This window comes from Theobroma cacao, chromosome 9 (assembly GCF_000208745.1).
Source record: "Theobroma cacao cultivar B97-61/B2 chromosome 9, Criollo_cocoa_genome_V2, whole genome shotgun sequence".
In the NCBI taxonomy this organism is placed as follows: Eukaryota; Viridiplantae; Streptophyta; class Magnoliopsida; order Malvales; family Malvaceae; genus Theobroma; species Theobroma cacao.
In genome coordinates, this window is record NC_030858.1 from 7,378,428 (window position 1) to 7,397,325 (window position 18,898).

The following is an 18,898-nucleotide window of genomic DNA, read 5'->3' on the forward strand; positions in this document are numbered from 1 at the left end:
TCTTTACGCTACAAAAGTTATTTAGGAAGACTTTGAAAATATTGTGTTTTAAGAAAATAGAATATTTTAATTTAATGTTTTTATTATATTCAAATAGCTATAATTTTACTTTAAACGAATGTTTTAGACTTCAAAAATTAATTTAAATCATGAAATATGTGTTTCCACTTACATATTACATTTTTCGGATTTCGAATTTCAAAAAAAAAATGACGAAAATGCCCCAGTGAGCTAGAAAATAATATTTTATTGTTTTGAGTTGGAAAAAACTTATGATTTCTTGAAATGCGAGATTAATAATTGTCGCTCACTGGGGAGATGCAGTAGCTGATGCTAAGTCTTGCGGGGTTTCGATATGCATTCGGGGTAATGAGTGCCTAATGGGACGTCGCGGCGGTTGTTACGGGCCCGATGGGAGTTCCGGGTCGTGACATTGGTAAAATTATTATACAGCTTTTATAGTAACAATTCAATATGATTGATAATAATCCATACCTTCCTTTAATTTTGTACATAAACATTAACTTTTTGTAAACTAACTAAAACGATATCCATATTTGTCAACAACCATGTAACAATGTTTCACTTTACGCTCAACATTATATAAAATTTTGTCTATACATAACTTTGCTTTGATTGCTAATAGTCTAACTCAATTGTCTCTCCAGTGAAATAAATAGGCTTTATTTCACCCCAACGCAACGCGGGGATTCAATCTTAGTAACTGCTTATTGTGATCCTCTTCTTTAATGAATGAAGTTACTTTCCCTCAAAAAAGGAAAAACAAAAGAATTTGTTGTCTTAATTTCGTTTGGATTCACATCTATTTAGAACACCCTTTTCTGTTATTTGGATTAAACAAATTAATTTTGAATTAGGAAAGATATACTAAGATTTCTTTTCCCTTTCCAAGCTATAAATGAGAAGGTGAAACTGAAAGCCAATGCATTACTGGTGGTGAAACTTAATTTCCTCCCCAAAATTTAAGTTTCACAACATTGAAATAATAAAAGAAATCATCTCTTTAGAAATCTCCAATCTACTCCCAAAAACACTCAATTACGAGAGTCGATTGTAACCACACAACTTACTTTCAAGTCACCTACCAGCTTGTGATATTCATTAATTTGACTTTTGATGTTTTTGCCATCAGTCATCCCCCAATAATAAAAATTTCCAATCACAAACTTTTGTTTTTCAACATTTTTAGCAATATATTTGGCAACCATTGAATCCCATGTTTGCTTTGCTTCTTTGTAAGGATTGTAAACATCAAATAACTCATTAGAAGGCATGTTAATAATTGTATGCCTGCATGCCTTATTTGCATGCATTCACTGTTCCAACTTGTTGACATTGTTTGGCTTGGAATCGATTAATGCAAAAGCCATTCCATGAACATCAAGGATGGAAAAGATTTTTTTCTTGCTACCTTTTGAAATTATTTCCATTAAACACTTTGATTTTGGATATGTCAGGAAATAATTTTGCATATGACACCAAGGGCATGGCAGGAACGGACAAGGCAACAGGAATGACAGCAACGATTGTTAGGATAGCACCATTGGCATATGTGGTGGAAGCAACGACAACGACAATAACATTATCGTTATGAGGATCCATTATCTTTAAGATTGTTGGCTAAAGATTGAAGCATATGATAACTCAAACTAGTATAAGGCGTGATACATTGTTCTTAAGAATAATTTTCGCTCTTCATAGCATGAAACTTTGTGCAAAAGGACTAAAGAGGTTATCCATCAAGATTCAACAAACTTTTCTTGATTAGTTTGCGTAAACTATCAGGGAAACAAAACAGTAGAAAATAAAAAAGAAAAAACTCAGAAATGCTTAGTAGAGAAGAGAAAGTAATGGGAATTGAGGTGTGTTGAGAATGAACATGAAGGCTAGTATTTATAAGAAGGAACGCTGAGAAAATAAAAAATTTTAACATTATAAAGAATATTCTAAAGGATATTTTAACATTATTGAAAAATCAAAGACCAGATCTTTATAACATTGGCATACCAAATCAAAATTAAACACAAAATCAAATTATGGTGAAAAGGCTTGGTCAAGGAAATAAAAAACATAGCTAAGGTAAAAAAAAAATCACTTAGGCCTAACCCACGTGTATATTCGCGTGTAGAGGAAAAATCCTTATTTTCTCAAGGTTTGGCCTGATCTCGTGTACACGTGAGTCCACTTTCTTTTTTTGTTTGCAACAAGCTTATAATGAGTTTGCTTATATAAAGTACTAATATCTTTTGTACTTAGACCATGTGAGATAGAAACCTTATGAGATATCACTACATGTCCAACTAGTTCTTGGTAGGTTAAAGATTGATTTTTCAATTTGTCTTATGGTAAACGATACATGTGTTCAATAAACCTTGAAAAAGAAATTCTTCACCAAGAAGGGTTTAAACCAACTCTATCCATTAAGATTGATTTTGATAGATGAGACCAATGTAGAAATTGACGCTAAATTTCTTCTCGCATGCATTTTCTTTCAATGGGATCATGGTCTCTCTCTGCTTCTAGTTTTCTACCTTTGAATGGTTTCTAATGTTTAGAGCACTTGCCCATGCCATACCAACTTCATTCTTTAAGATCAATTTGTTTTGTTTGTCTTAATTTCTTGTTTCAATCCATTAATTATGTTAAGTTACAGTGAAGAAAAAAAGAAAATTTCTTTTGCCCTAGAGAGAGTAATGGAGAGAAAAACTTATTTAACAATTGAGTAAGGTTGAGTATCAATCAATTTCGATTTTAAGGGAGACCCAAACTGACCAAATCGATTTTCCCTAATAACTAATCGAGGAAGATTAAAAATTGGTCAAACCGAAACCAATCAAGGTTCAGTCGGTTTTAGTTAGTTATTGAGTTTAAACTGCTTGGGCTTAAATAGCCCAAGCTGAAAAAAACTACTTGACCCATACTTTAATTTATATAAGGGTTCAAGGTTAATTAGACCAATTATCACAACATTAATACCTACCCATTACACATTTGAGCATTAATGGTCAATCATCACAACAATTATTAATATCAATCACAACCAATCGGTATTAATGCTCACTCACAAAGTCAAAACAAAGTCACAGCTCACTCACAAAGTCATAGATAGCAATAGCATTAATACTCACAAAGGTGACTTAATAACTGTAAAGGCCCAAAATAAAATATTCAAATGAGGTCTTATTTATTGAAATTAAAAAAAAATTATTGAAAACATTTGGCAACTGATTTACTATATTTTACAAAAAAAATTATCTTTTGAACTTTACGTTCATATTTATTTATACAAGAATCAAAACTAGATAATGATAATTCATTCTTAGAAACTTTCTTTTTCAGCTGCTTATTTTCTCCCCCTAATGTTGGAAAAATTGTTTCATTAAATTGACAATCGACAAACTTTGCCATGAATCAATCTCTTATTGATAATTTTAATTACAAATGGAGATTCGCATCCAACATATATTCTTAACCTCTTTTGAAGACTCATTTTTGTGTATTGTGGTGGAGTAATTGAAACATATATCACACATCCAAAAATTCTTAGATGAGAAATATTTGGTTCTTGACTATAAACTAATTGTATAAGGAAGAATATATAATAACTCGTTTGGCCTGATGCATATAAATGCTAATGCATCCAAAATGGCATGCCCCTAAACAAATATTAGGAGTTTAAATTTCATAGGTAATGGCATTGTAATCAATTGGAAGTGTTTAATAAATGATTCTGCTAGATCATTTTGTGTATAAATATAAGCAATAGGTTCTTCAACAATTATTCCAACTAATATGCAATATTAAAGGCTTAAAATGTAAATTCACCAGCATTGTCAAAACAAATTATCTTGATTACATAATCAGAAAAATGTGCTTTCCAAACAAATGATTTGGGCGATTATTCTTGCAAATGTTAAATTGCAAGTTAATAATAAGCACACAAGTGACCATTTAGTCGATGCATCTATTAAAACCGTAAAATATATAAATGGTTCATATGGTGGATGTATGAATCCACATATAACCTTAAACATGTTTCGAAAACATAGGGCATTTAGTCTCAACTTTAGTTGGTGGTAGCCTTATAATTTATTTGCCTTGAGAGCAAGCAGCACAAGAGGATTTCATTAGATTGAAAAATCTTTTGGTTTTTCAATGCATGATCATATTAATTTTTAATAATTTTTCACATCATTATTGATTCAGGATGGTCTAACCAGTCATGGTAAACATTAAAATCATTAGTAAACTTCTGGTTTACTATGGGTGTCACGACTCGGAACTCCCCATCGGGCCAGTGACAATCGTCGCGAGGCCTCGACAGACATTTTTTACCTCGAATGCCGATCGAAACCCCGCAAGGCTCTCGTATCAGCTTTCGCACTTCCTCGGTGAGCAATAGTTATCAAATATCAAAATTCAAGAGATTATAAATCATTTCCAAATCAGAACATAACATTTTGTTTTCTGGCTCATAGGGGTATTTTCGTCATTTTTTTTTTGAAAATCTCAAAACTTGCTAAAAATGTAGTAGGTAAGCAGAAAATATATATATTGATTTAAAAACAAATTAAGTATCTAAAACATTCATTTGAAATGAAAATTTGACCATTTGAATATAATAAAAATATTCAATAAAATAAACTATTTTCTTGTAAAATAATTTTCATAAAGCTATTGGTACATAATTCTTATAGCGTAAAAGTTAATTATATTCATATATACTATAAAGCAAATAACCAAAGCATAAAATTTCTTTATAGTGACACGTAGGCCCACATCTATCCAAAATGCATCGAAAGCTGAAAACCTATAACTTTTACCGATTCGAGTCCAAATGAAGGTCCTTGTCAAAGTCAACTAACTATAAAATTTCCCGAGCCTGAAATGTGAGGAAATGAGGGTGGTGAGATTATAAAATCCCAGTGAGTAAACAGATACCATCTAAACTATCTAAAGTCGAGTAAATGGAGACAATTAAAATAAATCATCATATTGTAATTTCATTACCTTTCAACTCATTTCAACCAAATAAAATCAATCCATAAAGATCGAGTAATCAACTTGGCTTATGAATTTCTTAAAACTTTGGCTCGTGCCAAAACTCATACTCGGTGATATCTTGTGCAGGGCATCCGACCGAGTCCGCCAAGGCTGTTAAAATTTCGTATACATTTAAAATATATTTTTAGTTTGAGAAAAATACAGTCATTCCTTGGCGTTGACTGAGTTCCCCTTCACGTGGTGGTTTAGCGTGAAGTGAACCCTAAGCTTTACCCCAAGAGATACCCTACGCGCCTCTCCGTTCGGGGTAAAAATATACTGGAGTTTACCGTGCCCCTCTAATAGGTTGGTCCACGGAACCCCCTCTGCAGTGAATAATTAATATATAATCCACCAATCAATAAAATTCATTCTAGCATGACATGGCAATTTATTGCAACCTAGCTTCTCAATGTTGAATACACAGTATAAATAATTCTAACACCAAAATCAGTTTAGCCATTCATGCTCATTTATTGTCATAAGCCATTCAATTCAAAACCATAAATTTGCAACACAAGCAGGCAGTCTCCAATTACTCTATTTTCAAAACCAATATTCGATTTTTCAGAAAATTTATAAAATCATTTTATAAAATCACATTTTTTCAAAAAGCATAACAATTTACCATTTAAACCCATTTTCTATAAAATCACACACTTGTATAAAACTACTATAGATAATTAAGACGATAATAAGTTCACTCACAGTTCTAGGAGTCGATGTACTCCTAATCTCAGTCTCCAAGCACAATCTTTGTACTTTTACCAGTGTACTTTGCTCACCACCTATCCACAATGTACAATACATAATTCACCACATCAATACTTGACCATTATAAAATCAATTCAGGCTCAGTATATATGCATGATATGATATACAACTTATCCGACTACCGCTTAAATACAGTGCTGACCTAATTCGACCTATTATCTCCAATTTAACTCCAAATCAATTTTTCTCACTTTCTACACTCTAATTATACCTAAATTACCTTAATGACTGTGAATAAGATTCAATTTATCAGTCTCGATAGCAAATTACGAAAATACACCTAGTGGATAAAAATTCGTATTTTTGCTCCGAAAATTCTCATTATTTTTCTAAGCTCATAATTCATCATTTCTTAACCAATTCTCCTAGAATTAAAATCAAATTCATCCTCACTCAACACACGGTAAATTCGGCCATTAATGATTGTGGGAGAAAATAAATTCTTTTCTTGTTGTTTTGTTTCTAAATATGTTAAACTAACATAACTTAAAATCAAATTAATCTAACAACTTTCTCTCTCCTAACCCATTTTTCAGAATTGAATTCATCCTCAAATCACATGATTCAACCATGGAAAATGATGGGAAATGCATGAGAAAGGTAAAGCACAAGACAAATTTAAGAAATGTTACATTTTTTCACTTGATTTTTGAATTTTCACCTATTTTTCCTTTAAATTTCTTGGCTAGGGTTTTATTTTCTCCTTTCTCTCTCTTGTTTCTTGCTTGGCCGAATGTTGAAGAAGAAGAATGGGTGGGCTGATTTTTTTATGCCTTTTTTATTGTTTAATGAAATAATATTATTTTATTCATATTTTAAATATTTTATTAATTCATTTTTTTTTCTAGCCATCCATTTGTCCTACTTTTTCCACCATGCATTCCCTTTGACTTATCCNCCTTTGACTTATCCAAGTCTTAAATGAAATTTTCAGATTTTTCCAAAGTTTTGGTGGAGCAAATTTTTAAAATTACACTTTTACCCCCGAACTTTTTAAAAATTATATTTTTACCCCAAAAATTGAAAAGTTGCCATAATGCATAATTTTCACTCCTCATACTCATTTCACACTCCAAATAATTAAATTTGATCAAAATCCTTTCAAAAATTAAATTTTTGATTTTCGATGGTAAAATTACCATTTTACCCCTAACCGGTCAATTTTTCAGATTGACTCCAAATCGGATCTTAAATTCTGAATTACCATATTAAACCATTCTGAGACTTTAAAATTCTTAATTTCATCGTGAATTCTCTATTTGATCTAGTTCGAGGCTTAAATCAACTTTGTTGTACGTCTAAGTACAATATCGATTTTTGTAAATTTTTTCGGGACTCTCTTAGCATGCAAACATGCTATCCATCACATGTATGTCATGACAATTATTTTTATAGAGTCGGGCTTGTCATCTTCTCCCCCACTTGGATCAACCATATGATCCTTCTTCTTAACTGATTTCAACATCCGACTAAATATTAATATTTTAATATTATTTTATTCTAAAAATTTTATCTTGTCTCCTGGGTACCCGAAATACCTTATTATGCCTCACTTGACTTTTGAATTGCCTTTTTTCTCACAAATTCTCCTCCGATAAAATTATTATTATTTTCTCACTTGCGGAATATTTTATCATAAACTATTGTTTTCGTCTTTTATCACTTTTGAACATTTTAATTGACCTCAATTTGCATTCGATCAACTTTATTTATCACCATATCAAAGTATGAGGTATTTCAATGGGTTTCAATTATTCTAATATTTGTGTAGTTTAATCTAGAGAGCAAAACAAGTAATAATTTTTTTTTCAACGCACATTTCCTACTTGAGATAATAGATATAATATAAAGGTATTAAGTGTCTCTTTCATTCGTTGTCTCAATATAATATCTATTCAGACAAATATCTTTAAAATTTAATGAATTTTTTTTAGACTTAATAGAAAATATTACATCCTCTATTATAAACTTTGTTTCTCAAGGTAGTGAAATATTAGTTCTTTCGAAGTTTTCAATTAATCTTGTACTACCAGATATTTTATTGGCATTGGTTTTTTCAATTGTCAAGTAAGAAAAATATTTCTTGTCTTTAAATATAGTATGCATTGTAAAAATGTCTATTAGACAAATATTTACATAATAGATTTTGGATCCAACAAGATGAATATCCATATTTTTCTTCAATAAAATGAGATATATAGAATAAGAAATTTACAAGTTAACATAAAAAAATATTAAATATATAATTAAAACACATAATAAGAACATATCATTTAAATATAATAAAAACATATTTAAGCATCTTTATAATATAGTTATACTAAAATATACCAATTACTATTAAGTTCATTCTCGGATATTTCCATTACCAATCAAATGATCAATTCCTTTTTCAAGATAAGAAAATCAACAATGGATATTTCCACTACTAATCATATAATCAATTCCTCTTTTAGGATAAACAAACATCTTAATGTTCTATATTAACTTGACTATGGTTAAAATCATCACAAAGTTTTCAATGATGTTTGATAAAATTCAATATGTATAACAGGTACGTGACCAATGGCCTTTCATGTCATATTAATGACAATAAGTTTTCTATATTCCTTGTATTCTTTCCAATTTTGTCTTTTCACTATTTATCCCTTCGGGTAGGTTAAAAGTATTCATTTACTTTTAGTGGATTACAAGTATTCATCCACTTCTGGTGGGTTAGTGGGTTAAGATATCCATCTACTTCTGGTGGTAAAATTATCCATCCACTTTTGACGGTAAAATTATTCTTAGATTCTAATGGTAAAATTATCCATCCACTTACAGTGGTAAAATTATTTTTAGAATTAAAATAGTGATAGTGTAAATTATTATGGTGATCATAATTATTAAATGATTTTGCTTTCACTTCAAGGAATAAATAGATTCATGACCGTGACCATAATTATCAAATAATGTTACATTCACTTCAGGAAATTGATGGCTTTATAATTTTTTTATTAGTAGCTCGTTTATCACATTCACTTTAGGAAATGGATATATATGATTTTTCATTAATTGTTATATAATAGTAAATTCACTTTCCAATCAAGGAACAAAATATAATATATATTATATGATAGTAAATTCATATTAAGGTTGATTTTTAGGGAATGAAAATATTAAAGAGATATCGAGTCACTTATTTGATTTGTTATAACCATAAATTAAAGACCAACCATCGAAATCCTTTTAACGCTTAGAGATGATGAAAAATATAATTTTGAAACTTAAAAGATTAGAGGATCGTGCTGATAACGTGTTATAAAATATAACTGAAAGAATAACTATAAGAGAAATATAAGAAAAAGTATTTAGAGGGAGAGAGAAGATCTTATATATTCAAGTGTGTATCTACAAATGAATTAAAGGGGCCTATTTATAGGTCAAAACCCCTTATCTAGATTGAATTTGCAAGATGAAGATAATGCTAAAAGATTAGATGGATGGATTAAATCCTAATCTTTATCTAATCTAATTTACATCTAAAGCTAAACATACATAGTATAAATAGATATTCACAAAAATATTCAAAACATGTCTACTTTATAAACTCAATTTTCAATGAAAAGTAGACTTTTGATGCTACCAAAGATATTTTTTTCCCTAATGGGGTCAGCTAAACCTTTTATATTTAATTGTCTTGACTTCTACGTAACTTCTCTTGAAAGCATATGTATGCTTTATAAACTCAATTTTTAATGAGAATTATACTTTTGATGTGTACCGGAGATTTTTTTGTCCCTAATGGGGTAAGTGATTAGCTCTTTCTAATTTTGATCATCTGAATTTTTCATCTTTTTTATTTAAAAAATCTAAATTTTTTATTTATGATCTTTGAATTTATTTTAAACCCATTCATCTGTCAATTTATCATTAGAATTTATATGAAATATGGACCAAATTTGTCAAATGGCACCTTGATAGATATATACGAGGAGAATTTTATCCAAAATTTACCAACATATTGATGGATAGCTGAATTTGAAATAAATTTAAAAAATTGCAAATGAAAAAATAAATTCTTTAAATCACAAATAAAAATAAAATGTTACTAAAAAATCACGAACCAATGATAAAATGTATTCCATTAACAGTGCTAAAACTTTATGCCAATATTAAATTAAGTCCAAATACTTGATTGACCAAACAAAAGCCGAAGCAGATTACATATTTATTAGTGCTAAAAGAGGGTGTTAGTCTTTGGATAGAGAGTATCGGGCCCAGATGTTTTTAGATTTCTTAGACAAAGAGTACTGGGTGTAAGCCCAGATGTTTTCAGTTTTCTCTGGTTGATCTCTTCGACGTTAACGGATGGAGACCAAGTCCTTGTTTCGGACTTTAAATTTACTAGCACAACACACAAGTTTTTGATACTATTAACCTAAAACGAATTGGTTTTATATAAATAAAGAGAATTCGGTCCCAAAAGATGTTACAAGGGCAGATGTCAAGTATATGTTGTATCCAGATTTGGTGTGTAGGTGGGGTAAGGGTTTTATTAAATTTTGAAGGATTAAAACTCTAGTAATTTTGATTTTTCTATCAATATATTATGGAAATCTCTTCGTTGCCTATATCCATGGAAATAGGCTACAAATTAAGCTGAATGACATAATCATAAACTTTTGAATTTTTGTTAAATGCATACTTTAATTCATTGATTTGCTGAGAGAAAAAAAAATTCCTTGATTTGATTTGCATCATATTGGTAACACTAGCCAAGTCATAACATATGCAGACTACCTTATCTAAACATTTAGGAAGCACAAATGAAATTTGCTTTTAAGTTTACTTGGAAGAATTGCACACTTATATCACCTTTTTCTTGTTTAGAACATGTCTACACAAGATTGTTCGCATAAAACTCCGGATTGTTCATGACCATTAATGAATCTGAAGATTGCCTCGCTTGTATTGATTTTCTCTGGTATCTGATCATCCTGATTAACAGTCGAATAGAATGACCAAGAAAAAGTGGCATCATCAAACTGCCCCAAATTAACATCCCGATCACTAATACCCTGAAAGAAACATCCGATACATGAGAAGGTGTGAAAGCTAATATGGACAACATATATGTCATTGCCATAGCAGTGATTGCAATCCACATGATCACCCTCAAAATCCAAGCAAAAATTCTCCGCCTGAAGGGTAATCCACTGATGAGCAACAGGATGATGCTGAGAGATGCCATGAAACCGGTTGTGTTATACGTTAGGAAACCTTGATATCTTTTTGGATTGTTTTAAGCCATTATGAATGTTTGATGCGAAACCATTATTATTGCTTTCTTGCCATACACCGCTTGGAGGATTGATACCAGCTTGGAAAGCCATGGTAGCAATTAGTGAGGCCACTACCATTAGGGCATTGCGTTTCTTCTCCAGCCAATCAGAATGCCTCTTAACAGGCTTTTTGCCATGTAAATTGTTGGGAGGGACGAGTGGATGAATTCTATTAGATGCAGGTGAGGATAAAATCCTGGTCCTCATAGCTTCAAGTTCATGCTCTGACAAAGAACCCCTTGCACTTACAGCTCCAGCACTTTGAAGCGATGCAGCAATCTCTAGTCTCTTCCATTCTGGGATAAAAGATCGAGCGGTGTATATCCATTTGCATTTAGAGAATTCACTTCCACTGAAGTATTAGCAATCAAGAACTGTACAGCCTGCATATTTGAGTCCTAGACTTAGTATGTTCCCCGAAGTTTCCTTAATTACCCCCATGGAGACAAACAAGAACAACAAACTAAGAAGGATGATAAAGATGATTATACTAAACACGTTCAAATAATTCCCTTCATGAATTTATCTTATTTCAATAATTATTAAATAAATAATATAATGATAACGAGATGATCCGTTTTATTTCATAAACCGTTAATGTTACTTTAATTCCTTCTTTTCTTCCCCTTCAAGAAAGAGAGCATGTATGACTCCAAACTTGACAGTGGCTTACAACTAGAGACCTAGAAAAGGTTATAATTTTCACTTCCAAACATACCTGAATTTGTTGATCGGCCACAGCTAGATGCAAGATAGTATTGCCATCATTATTCTTAGAATTCACAAACTCATCGTCACCAACGGTCTCCACCAAGAACTTCATTGCCTCCAACTGGTCTCACCTCTGTTCATCATCATTCGAGCCGCTCGGGGCCTCGCTTGAACCAACTCTTTCAAGACAATAATGTGACCCTTGATGGCTGCAATATGCAGGGGGGTTTCTCCCATCTCTGTCGCAAGCAAGGCACATGTCAGGGTCAACCTGTAGCAACCTGCTCACTATATCCAGGTAACCTTTTGAAGTTGCTAAATGAATTGGTGATTCTTTTCGGAAATCAAGTTTTTTCGCAAGCTCGGGCTTCAGAGTCAGACTTGTTCAACAAATTCAACATGTCCTAGCATAGAAGCTACGTGTAAAGGTGTTTCAGCATAACAGCCAGCTATAAATCTGTCGAGAACTAACGCATCCTCTAGAAGCAAGGAGATCACAGACCCGTCCATCGCCGCTTCGAAAAGCCTCCTCTCCATTTTCTTTGCACAGTGTTCATTCATGAGATGGATTCCAAATTACACACGTATATATAGCTAGGGGTTGATCTTCACTCATCAAGTCAAACTCCAAAGGCATGCATCCTGTTTTATTTTCTTTTCGATGCCATTTATGACATTATGCTCCAAAGAGAAGACTGTTGCTTGCACGCTTTGAAACATTCTGGAACATGACATGCAATTCAACAATGTTAACTAAGCACAGGAAAATAGCCAAGATAAATTAATCCCTTGAATTTGGATTAACGGTAACATCGATATTCTCTTGTCCAAGGTCAAACGTGATCCAAAGCCAGTAAACTGCTCTTTGGATTTTTCCTTTGGTCCTTTTCATCGTGCTCCATTCTCATGGTTAAGAAGAATTCTGCCGGCATCATGAAGAAATTTCAGGTATTTTGGTTCTAACAAATCTGTTTTTTTCTTTGAAAATTACATAGATTGGATACACTAATTGAAATTCATGTAAGGTTTCACTTGAGCCCTTAATTTTTAAAATAATCAAATTATCTTTCACATTACTTAAATGGTAAAATTGAGTTTATCAACTTCTCTTATTTTCTTTCTTACTCATAATAAATAAATCGTACTGTTATGTAATTTTTGACATTTAAACACAATCATGAACATAATTTTTAATTATTTTCATTCTATTTTTTTCATCTTGCTTCAAATTTTTTCTTTACATTTTATTATGAATCAAAAGAATGAATTAGAAGTTAATAAGATACCAATATATATATATATATATATATATATATATATAAGATTATATTATTCTTACATCGCAAATAGTATTTTCAAACTATACAATAAAATTAAAATTTGAAAATATATCTTTTCATTTATCGTGTTAATTAATTAATTTTTTAAATATATCTTAATAAAATATATGATTACTTTAAAAACTCCCCTAATTAACATACATAACAATAATTTTCCGAAAATATAGTTATTTAGCTGATATGAAATATTGTACCAAGAAAAATTATTAGCTAATTTCAAATTATTAACATCTTTATTTTGTATCTAAAATATTAATCAAACGAGTAAAACAAAGTGCACGCAGAGAAAAGAATTAAACCCTTACAAAGTATTTTAAGTACGAACATTCACCGTACCCGATCCTAATGAGAAAATCGTAAAATGGTGCATCTCTATCTTACGTGTTTGCAGTAGGTTACCGTGCTTTGACATTTGGTGAGTGTGACGGTAACGTTAATATTCCTTTCTCAAACCCTATTCCGAAGGGGAAATGAAAAATCGTTGATCAAATCCAATTCGAAACGCACTGTCCCACGCTACACTCTGTACACTGGACTCCCTCTCGATCGTACGGCCCTCCTTTCTGATTTTTCAAGTAAAAGAATTTCCCCTTTCATTTCACTAGTATTTTATCATTCATTTCCTGGATTTTTTTTTGAAGTAAAAATTCCCCTTTTTTTTTTTTGGTTTGAATTTGTCGTCGTTTAACCGAGAGAGATATAGTAAAAATTTTGGTTTGTGGATTTTGGAAATTCTGGGAATTTCGCCAATATATGGGCTGGAGGGATAAATCAGCCCAAGAGGCTTGGAGGAGTATGGAAATCAAGTGCAAATGCAATCATCACTTCCCGCTATGAGACGAACGAGTCAGGTAACCTGAATCCTGGTTTGCGGTGAAGATGGCATAGATGTAATAATAATAACGATGGGGAAAAGAGAAGGGTCAGGTTCTGGGAATTTGAAGTTGGCTCGTCCAACAGTTGCTGAGAAGCTCTGGGATGGGTCCCTCCAGCTTAATTCTTCTGTAACTGTGTCGGTTGTTGCCTTCTTCAAAAGGTTATTCAGCTACTCTTTTTTTTTCAAAAAGAAAAAAAAAACAATTTTGTTGTAGCATTATAGATTTTCAATTCATTTGTTTGCTAATGTTTTGGCTCATGAAGATGAAATGATCTGGGTTTTGCTTTGCGTGTAGTTGTTTTCAAACCTGTTAAATTACTATTAACTGTTCTGTTCTAAGAAGCATTTCAAAAAGATATTAATTTTCTGGATTTGCAAGCTCTCAGACTCACTGCAAATAAAAGCTTTGTAGTGTTTTATACTATGCCAAAAGTCTTATGTATCAAAGGAAGGACAACCCTTGTTGGGAAAATTCACAATAGCTCAAAAAAGAGAGCAATTCGGACCAAATAAACAGGGCAAAATCACAAGTTAAACAGTTTATTGTCTTTGGATTTTTCTTTAGCTAAAAAGGCATAAAATACACCAGAGAACTTGATATCAATACTTTGTAATTGATGCTTAAAGTAGAAAATAATAATCAAATTGATCAGACGTGTGTTCATGCAAACTATGCTACATTTGGTATGATGTAGGATCACCAAATTTTTTTTCATGAGAGAAAGAATCATCTAATGAGAGATGGACATGGAACTGAAACCATTTGACATTTTAATTGATATAACTTCATTAGAATTTGCATTGGCAACCTTGTATTAATGGTCTAAGATCCACCTGGATATAGTATGAAACTGAAATGGATATTCAGGGAATTGTCCTTTCAGTTTGGTCCAACAACCAAATCCAATATAGCCATTTGTTTATAAGAGGCGACAGATGATGAAATGTATAATCATCAAATCTATTCAGTGTGGAATATAAATTGAATAAGCAAATAGTTGACATTCATTAAATGACAAATTGCCCTTCCCTTATGTATTAAGATCTACAACAGACCCAGGAATTGTGATCTATACTTTGGAGTTATGACTGATCAATGCCTCCCTATCTCCTGCAACTATCCTCTGTGAAGAGAGTTCACAGTTACTCCTTGTGGAACTCTGAGAAACTTGAGTCTTATAAAAGATGCCACTCCATGAGGGAAGGCCTCTGCCGCATAGAATTTTTGTGTTGCTTGATATTGTCATCCTTGTATTCCTTGATTCTTATATTATTATTTTTGCTATATTGTAAACAACATAATGTCATTTTTTTTTTTTATAATTGGGGGAGGGGGGATTCAAACCCTGCTCTTTAGGTAGGGGGATAATGCACCAACCAATGAGCCAAATGCTCGGGTGCAAACAACATAATGTCATTTCTGTTCACTTAAATCTCTCAAAAGTAACCTTTTATTTTCATTGCTCTGATTCTTTTTTAACAATTTTATCTTCATGCCAATAATCAGTAATTTCAGATACGCAATCCTTTTATTTTTTTGACTATTTCTGGTATATGTTCACTTCTATACCCATATATTGGTGTCCTAGTTGGACACCTGGTTTATGGTCTCTTGGCTTACTAGGACGGTTTTTTCACTGAATGCATCATTGATCGTTTTGGTATAAGATAGCCATCGCAACATATAAGGTTTGAGTAGTAAATCTTTTATAGTTAATCTTATTTACAATGGATTTGTTGTGTAGTGGTGAAAGGATGCCTTGTGTGCAGTGGTCTGGACTTGTAGAAGTCAAAGGAAAAGTTAGACTAGAGGCTTTTGAGAAATATATTCAAGATCTTGCTCGCTCACGCAATAGAGGGTTGATGGTAAGATTTATTTTCCTGAGTTATTGTCATCGAACTCAGATTATGTAGTGTGTGATTTGCCTCTATAAATTATATCAGGATCTTCCTTGTGTTATATAACCAGGTTTGAAAGTGATAAACAGTTAAAAACTTTAAGTTCCTTAGCACAAAGAGTTTCAATTGCATGCAAAAGCTAAGTCAGTGTGTGCAATACCCTTGAAGTCATCTTTTCAAATCTCTTTTGGTGAAGAAATGCTGTTTTGGAACCCAACTGCAGAGGGGGGAGGGAGGGGAGGACAGAGGGAGAGAGAGGTTTTTTCAAAATTAAGAACAGTTACTTTTTGTAGCATACTGTTTCATGCATAAGTGAAAAGGCCCAAAGCCAGGTTAAACTGGAGGTAGCCCTACAGATGTCTTCGTAGCATTTTGATTATCTCAAGTCTCAACTCTCAGGTATATGTGCCCTTTTAATGAATAATGTGAGCATAGTGATTTTGGAATCAAATTCACAAATCTTTGTATTGAATATTCTCCCATAACAAGTACAAACTGTAATGGGTAATATGCTACTTTTTAGTTTTTTAGTTTAGGATTAGCACATTGCTAGTTAGATGTACTTTTCTTTAAATCAAATTTCTGATGGATCAATGCACTCATATTCAGGTAGTATCACTTTGCTGGAAAGAAGGGTCTTCTGAATCAGGACTGGCAGGCTTGAAAGAGGTAGGTAGATTGAAAAAAGAATATGAATATGGTCATGCAGTGCCTCTTGAGGATTTCTGATCAATATATTAATTCATATTTTCTTGTAATCCTATCAGGTTGCAAAAGGGTACAAGAAAGGGGAAAGAGTTGGGTTTGCTAAACTCTCACCAGGTATTGATCTTTACATATGTCCTCGCAGTGATGCCATAATCACCATACTTGCAAAACATGGATTCTTCAAGGGCATGGCAGCTGTTGAAGATAAGCAGAACTCGTTAATTGGTTGTGTTGTTTGGCGAAGAAATCATGGACCTTCTAATTCTGTTAAAAAGGAGCTTGAAAGAAAGCATTCTTCCTCGACAGAGCAGCCTCTGAGCTCCCACTCTGAACAAAAGGTTCTGGGAAAAAAAAATGACACGCCATGCATGCAACCAGCTCAGGAATCCCTCCCACTCACACCAATAGCAGACTGCATAGGCATTGGGAGTGCTATAATCAATAGAAATGAAGGTGAGAATGTAGAGAGTAGTGACATCCAACTTGCACTGCATAACTCTCCTTCCAGTGCTAATCTCTTGTTTGCAACATCTGCATTGAGCAACTTAGTAGGACTTCAAACATCTTCGTTTTCTGACTCTGTCTGTCACTTCGGACCCAAGGGGCAGTGTTCTGAAAGGGAAATGTCTCTTATAGCTAACTCAGAATCAGAGAAACCTAAATCTAGTTTGGGACTTCAAAATCCTGTCTTGTCTCTGCCATCAGTTATAACAAAAGAGCACATTCCTGCTGCTGATGATGATGATCTTCCAGAATTTGATTTTGGGACTGCGTGTGATATATCTCAAACTCCAAGAAATAAGGTTTTAGATAATGCAGAATTTCACAAGAATGTTCTGGTTGAAGGATTAAAGAAAATTGTTGGGTCATTGCCGCTGACTTCAACTATACAGTCACTACCTTCTACAAATAAAAGACGAGCAGAAAATTTCCCTCTTCCTGAGTTTTCTTTCGACACTATTCTGAACTTGCCTCCACGAAAGAAAGTTTATGAACATGATCAGATGCCAGTATTACCAATTTTAGAACCCAAACAGACCACCAAAAGCCACACAACCTTTACACCTATTATCACTACCATAGTTGCACCACAGAAGAATATCTTTGATGATGATGATGACATGCCTGAATGGTGTCCACCAAATGTAGAGCTTTGGAAGCAGACAGTTCTTGAATCAGCAAAGGTAGTGACGGCTTCTATCCATCCTACTCTATCAAACTCGGAGTTAGGAAGTCCATCTCCAGGCCATCCAAGTCCCCTGTCCTCATCTTTAGCTGCCCAGTTGCCTGTTTCTACCCAAAGATCCAATTATGCAAGTCATTGTCCAATAAGTGCCTCTGTGAAACCAGCCCAACCAAGACAAACTGCTAGATATATACAGAAGGCTCCAAGTTCTTTGACGGGGTCCAATTCTATCCCTCTTTTGAGGCCACCCGTCCACCCTCCTGGATGGAGGGGCAGGGAGTGATGAAACCGGCTTTCTGAGGTAAATGTTAGATAGTTAAAGTTCTGTATAAAGCCTGTTCCAAAGGGGGTTGAGACTTAATAGAAGCTAAGGTAAAGGGAAATATCAATTTGTAAATAAGCAGTTAGTTGATGGGCAGGTTCATAAGTGGACATTACAGTTTTTCAACATCTGTTGTCAGTTTTTTCTGAATTTCAGATTTAAATGTTGTTTTTATTTTTGCTTTCCCATACTTATCATAAGTCTCTCTTCGGGTGAAGCAAATAATTCTCATATATATGGTGTTGCTGTCTAAGATGGTGCTTTGAGCTTTACAAAGTAGCCACACGTAGTGCAGCTGGAAATCTGTTAATAATTATGTAGTAATGTTTACGATTTTCTTTCTCCACCAGAAATCATTGACCCAAAGAGGAGCAGCAACTAAGAATATATGTCTTCAAAATCAGTGGCCAATCTTTCTCTACTTTTCTGTTTAATGCGCTCGCATAAGCCTTTTTTAGCTGCCGGTTGAATACACAACATTGTCATTGCGTTTGGTAGGAGGGAAAGTAAGGAGCATTAAGTTTAACATGGTAGAAGGGAGAAAAGAACATTAATATGCTATGTTATACAAAAAAACATTATTAAAAACAAAGACAAAATATTTTCACTCTTTTAACTTTTATTTATAATTTTTAGTGGACTAGTTAGTTTTTGAAATAAACAGTTCACTTTAAAAATGTAAACACAATTAAT

General features: G+C 32.8%; 1 protein-coding gene and 1 pseudogene across 1 annotated transcript; one reads left to right on the forward strand and one right to left on the reverse strand.

Annotated features, from left to right (window-relative positions):
* LOC18588824 lies at positions 10,707-12,434 on the reverse strand (annotated as a pseudogene).
* LOC18588825 lies at positions 13,612-18,541 on the forward strand. Its single transcript, XM_007013495.2, has 4 exons — positions 13,612-14,249; positions 15,836-15,956; positions 16,599-16,658; positions 16,757-18,541. Exons 1-4 carry the CDS (start codon positions 14,119-14,121, stop codon positions 18,164-18,166), a joined length of 1,722 nt encoding a protein of 573 aa, XP_007013557.2. The 5' UTR covers positions 13,612-14,118; the 3' UTR covers positions 18,167-18,541.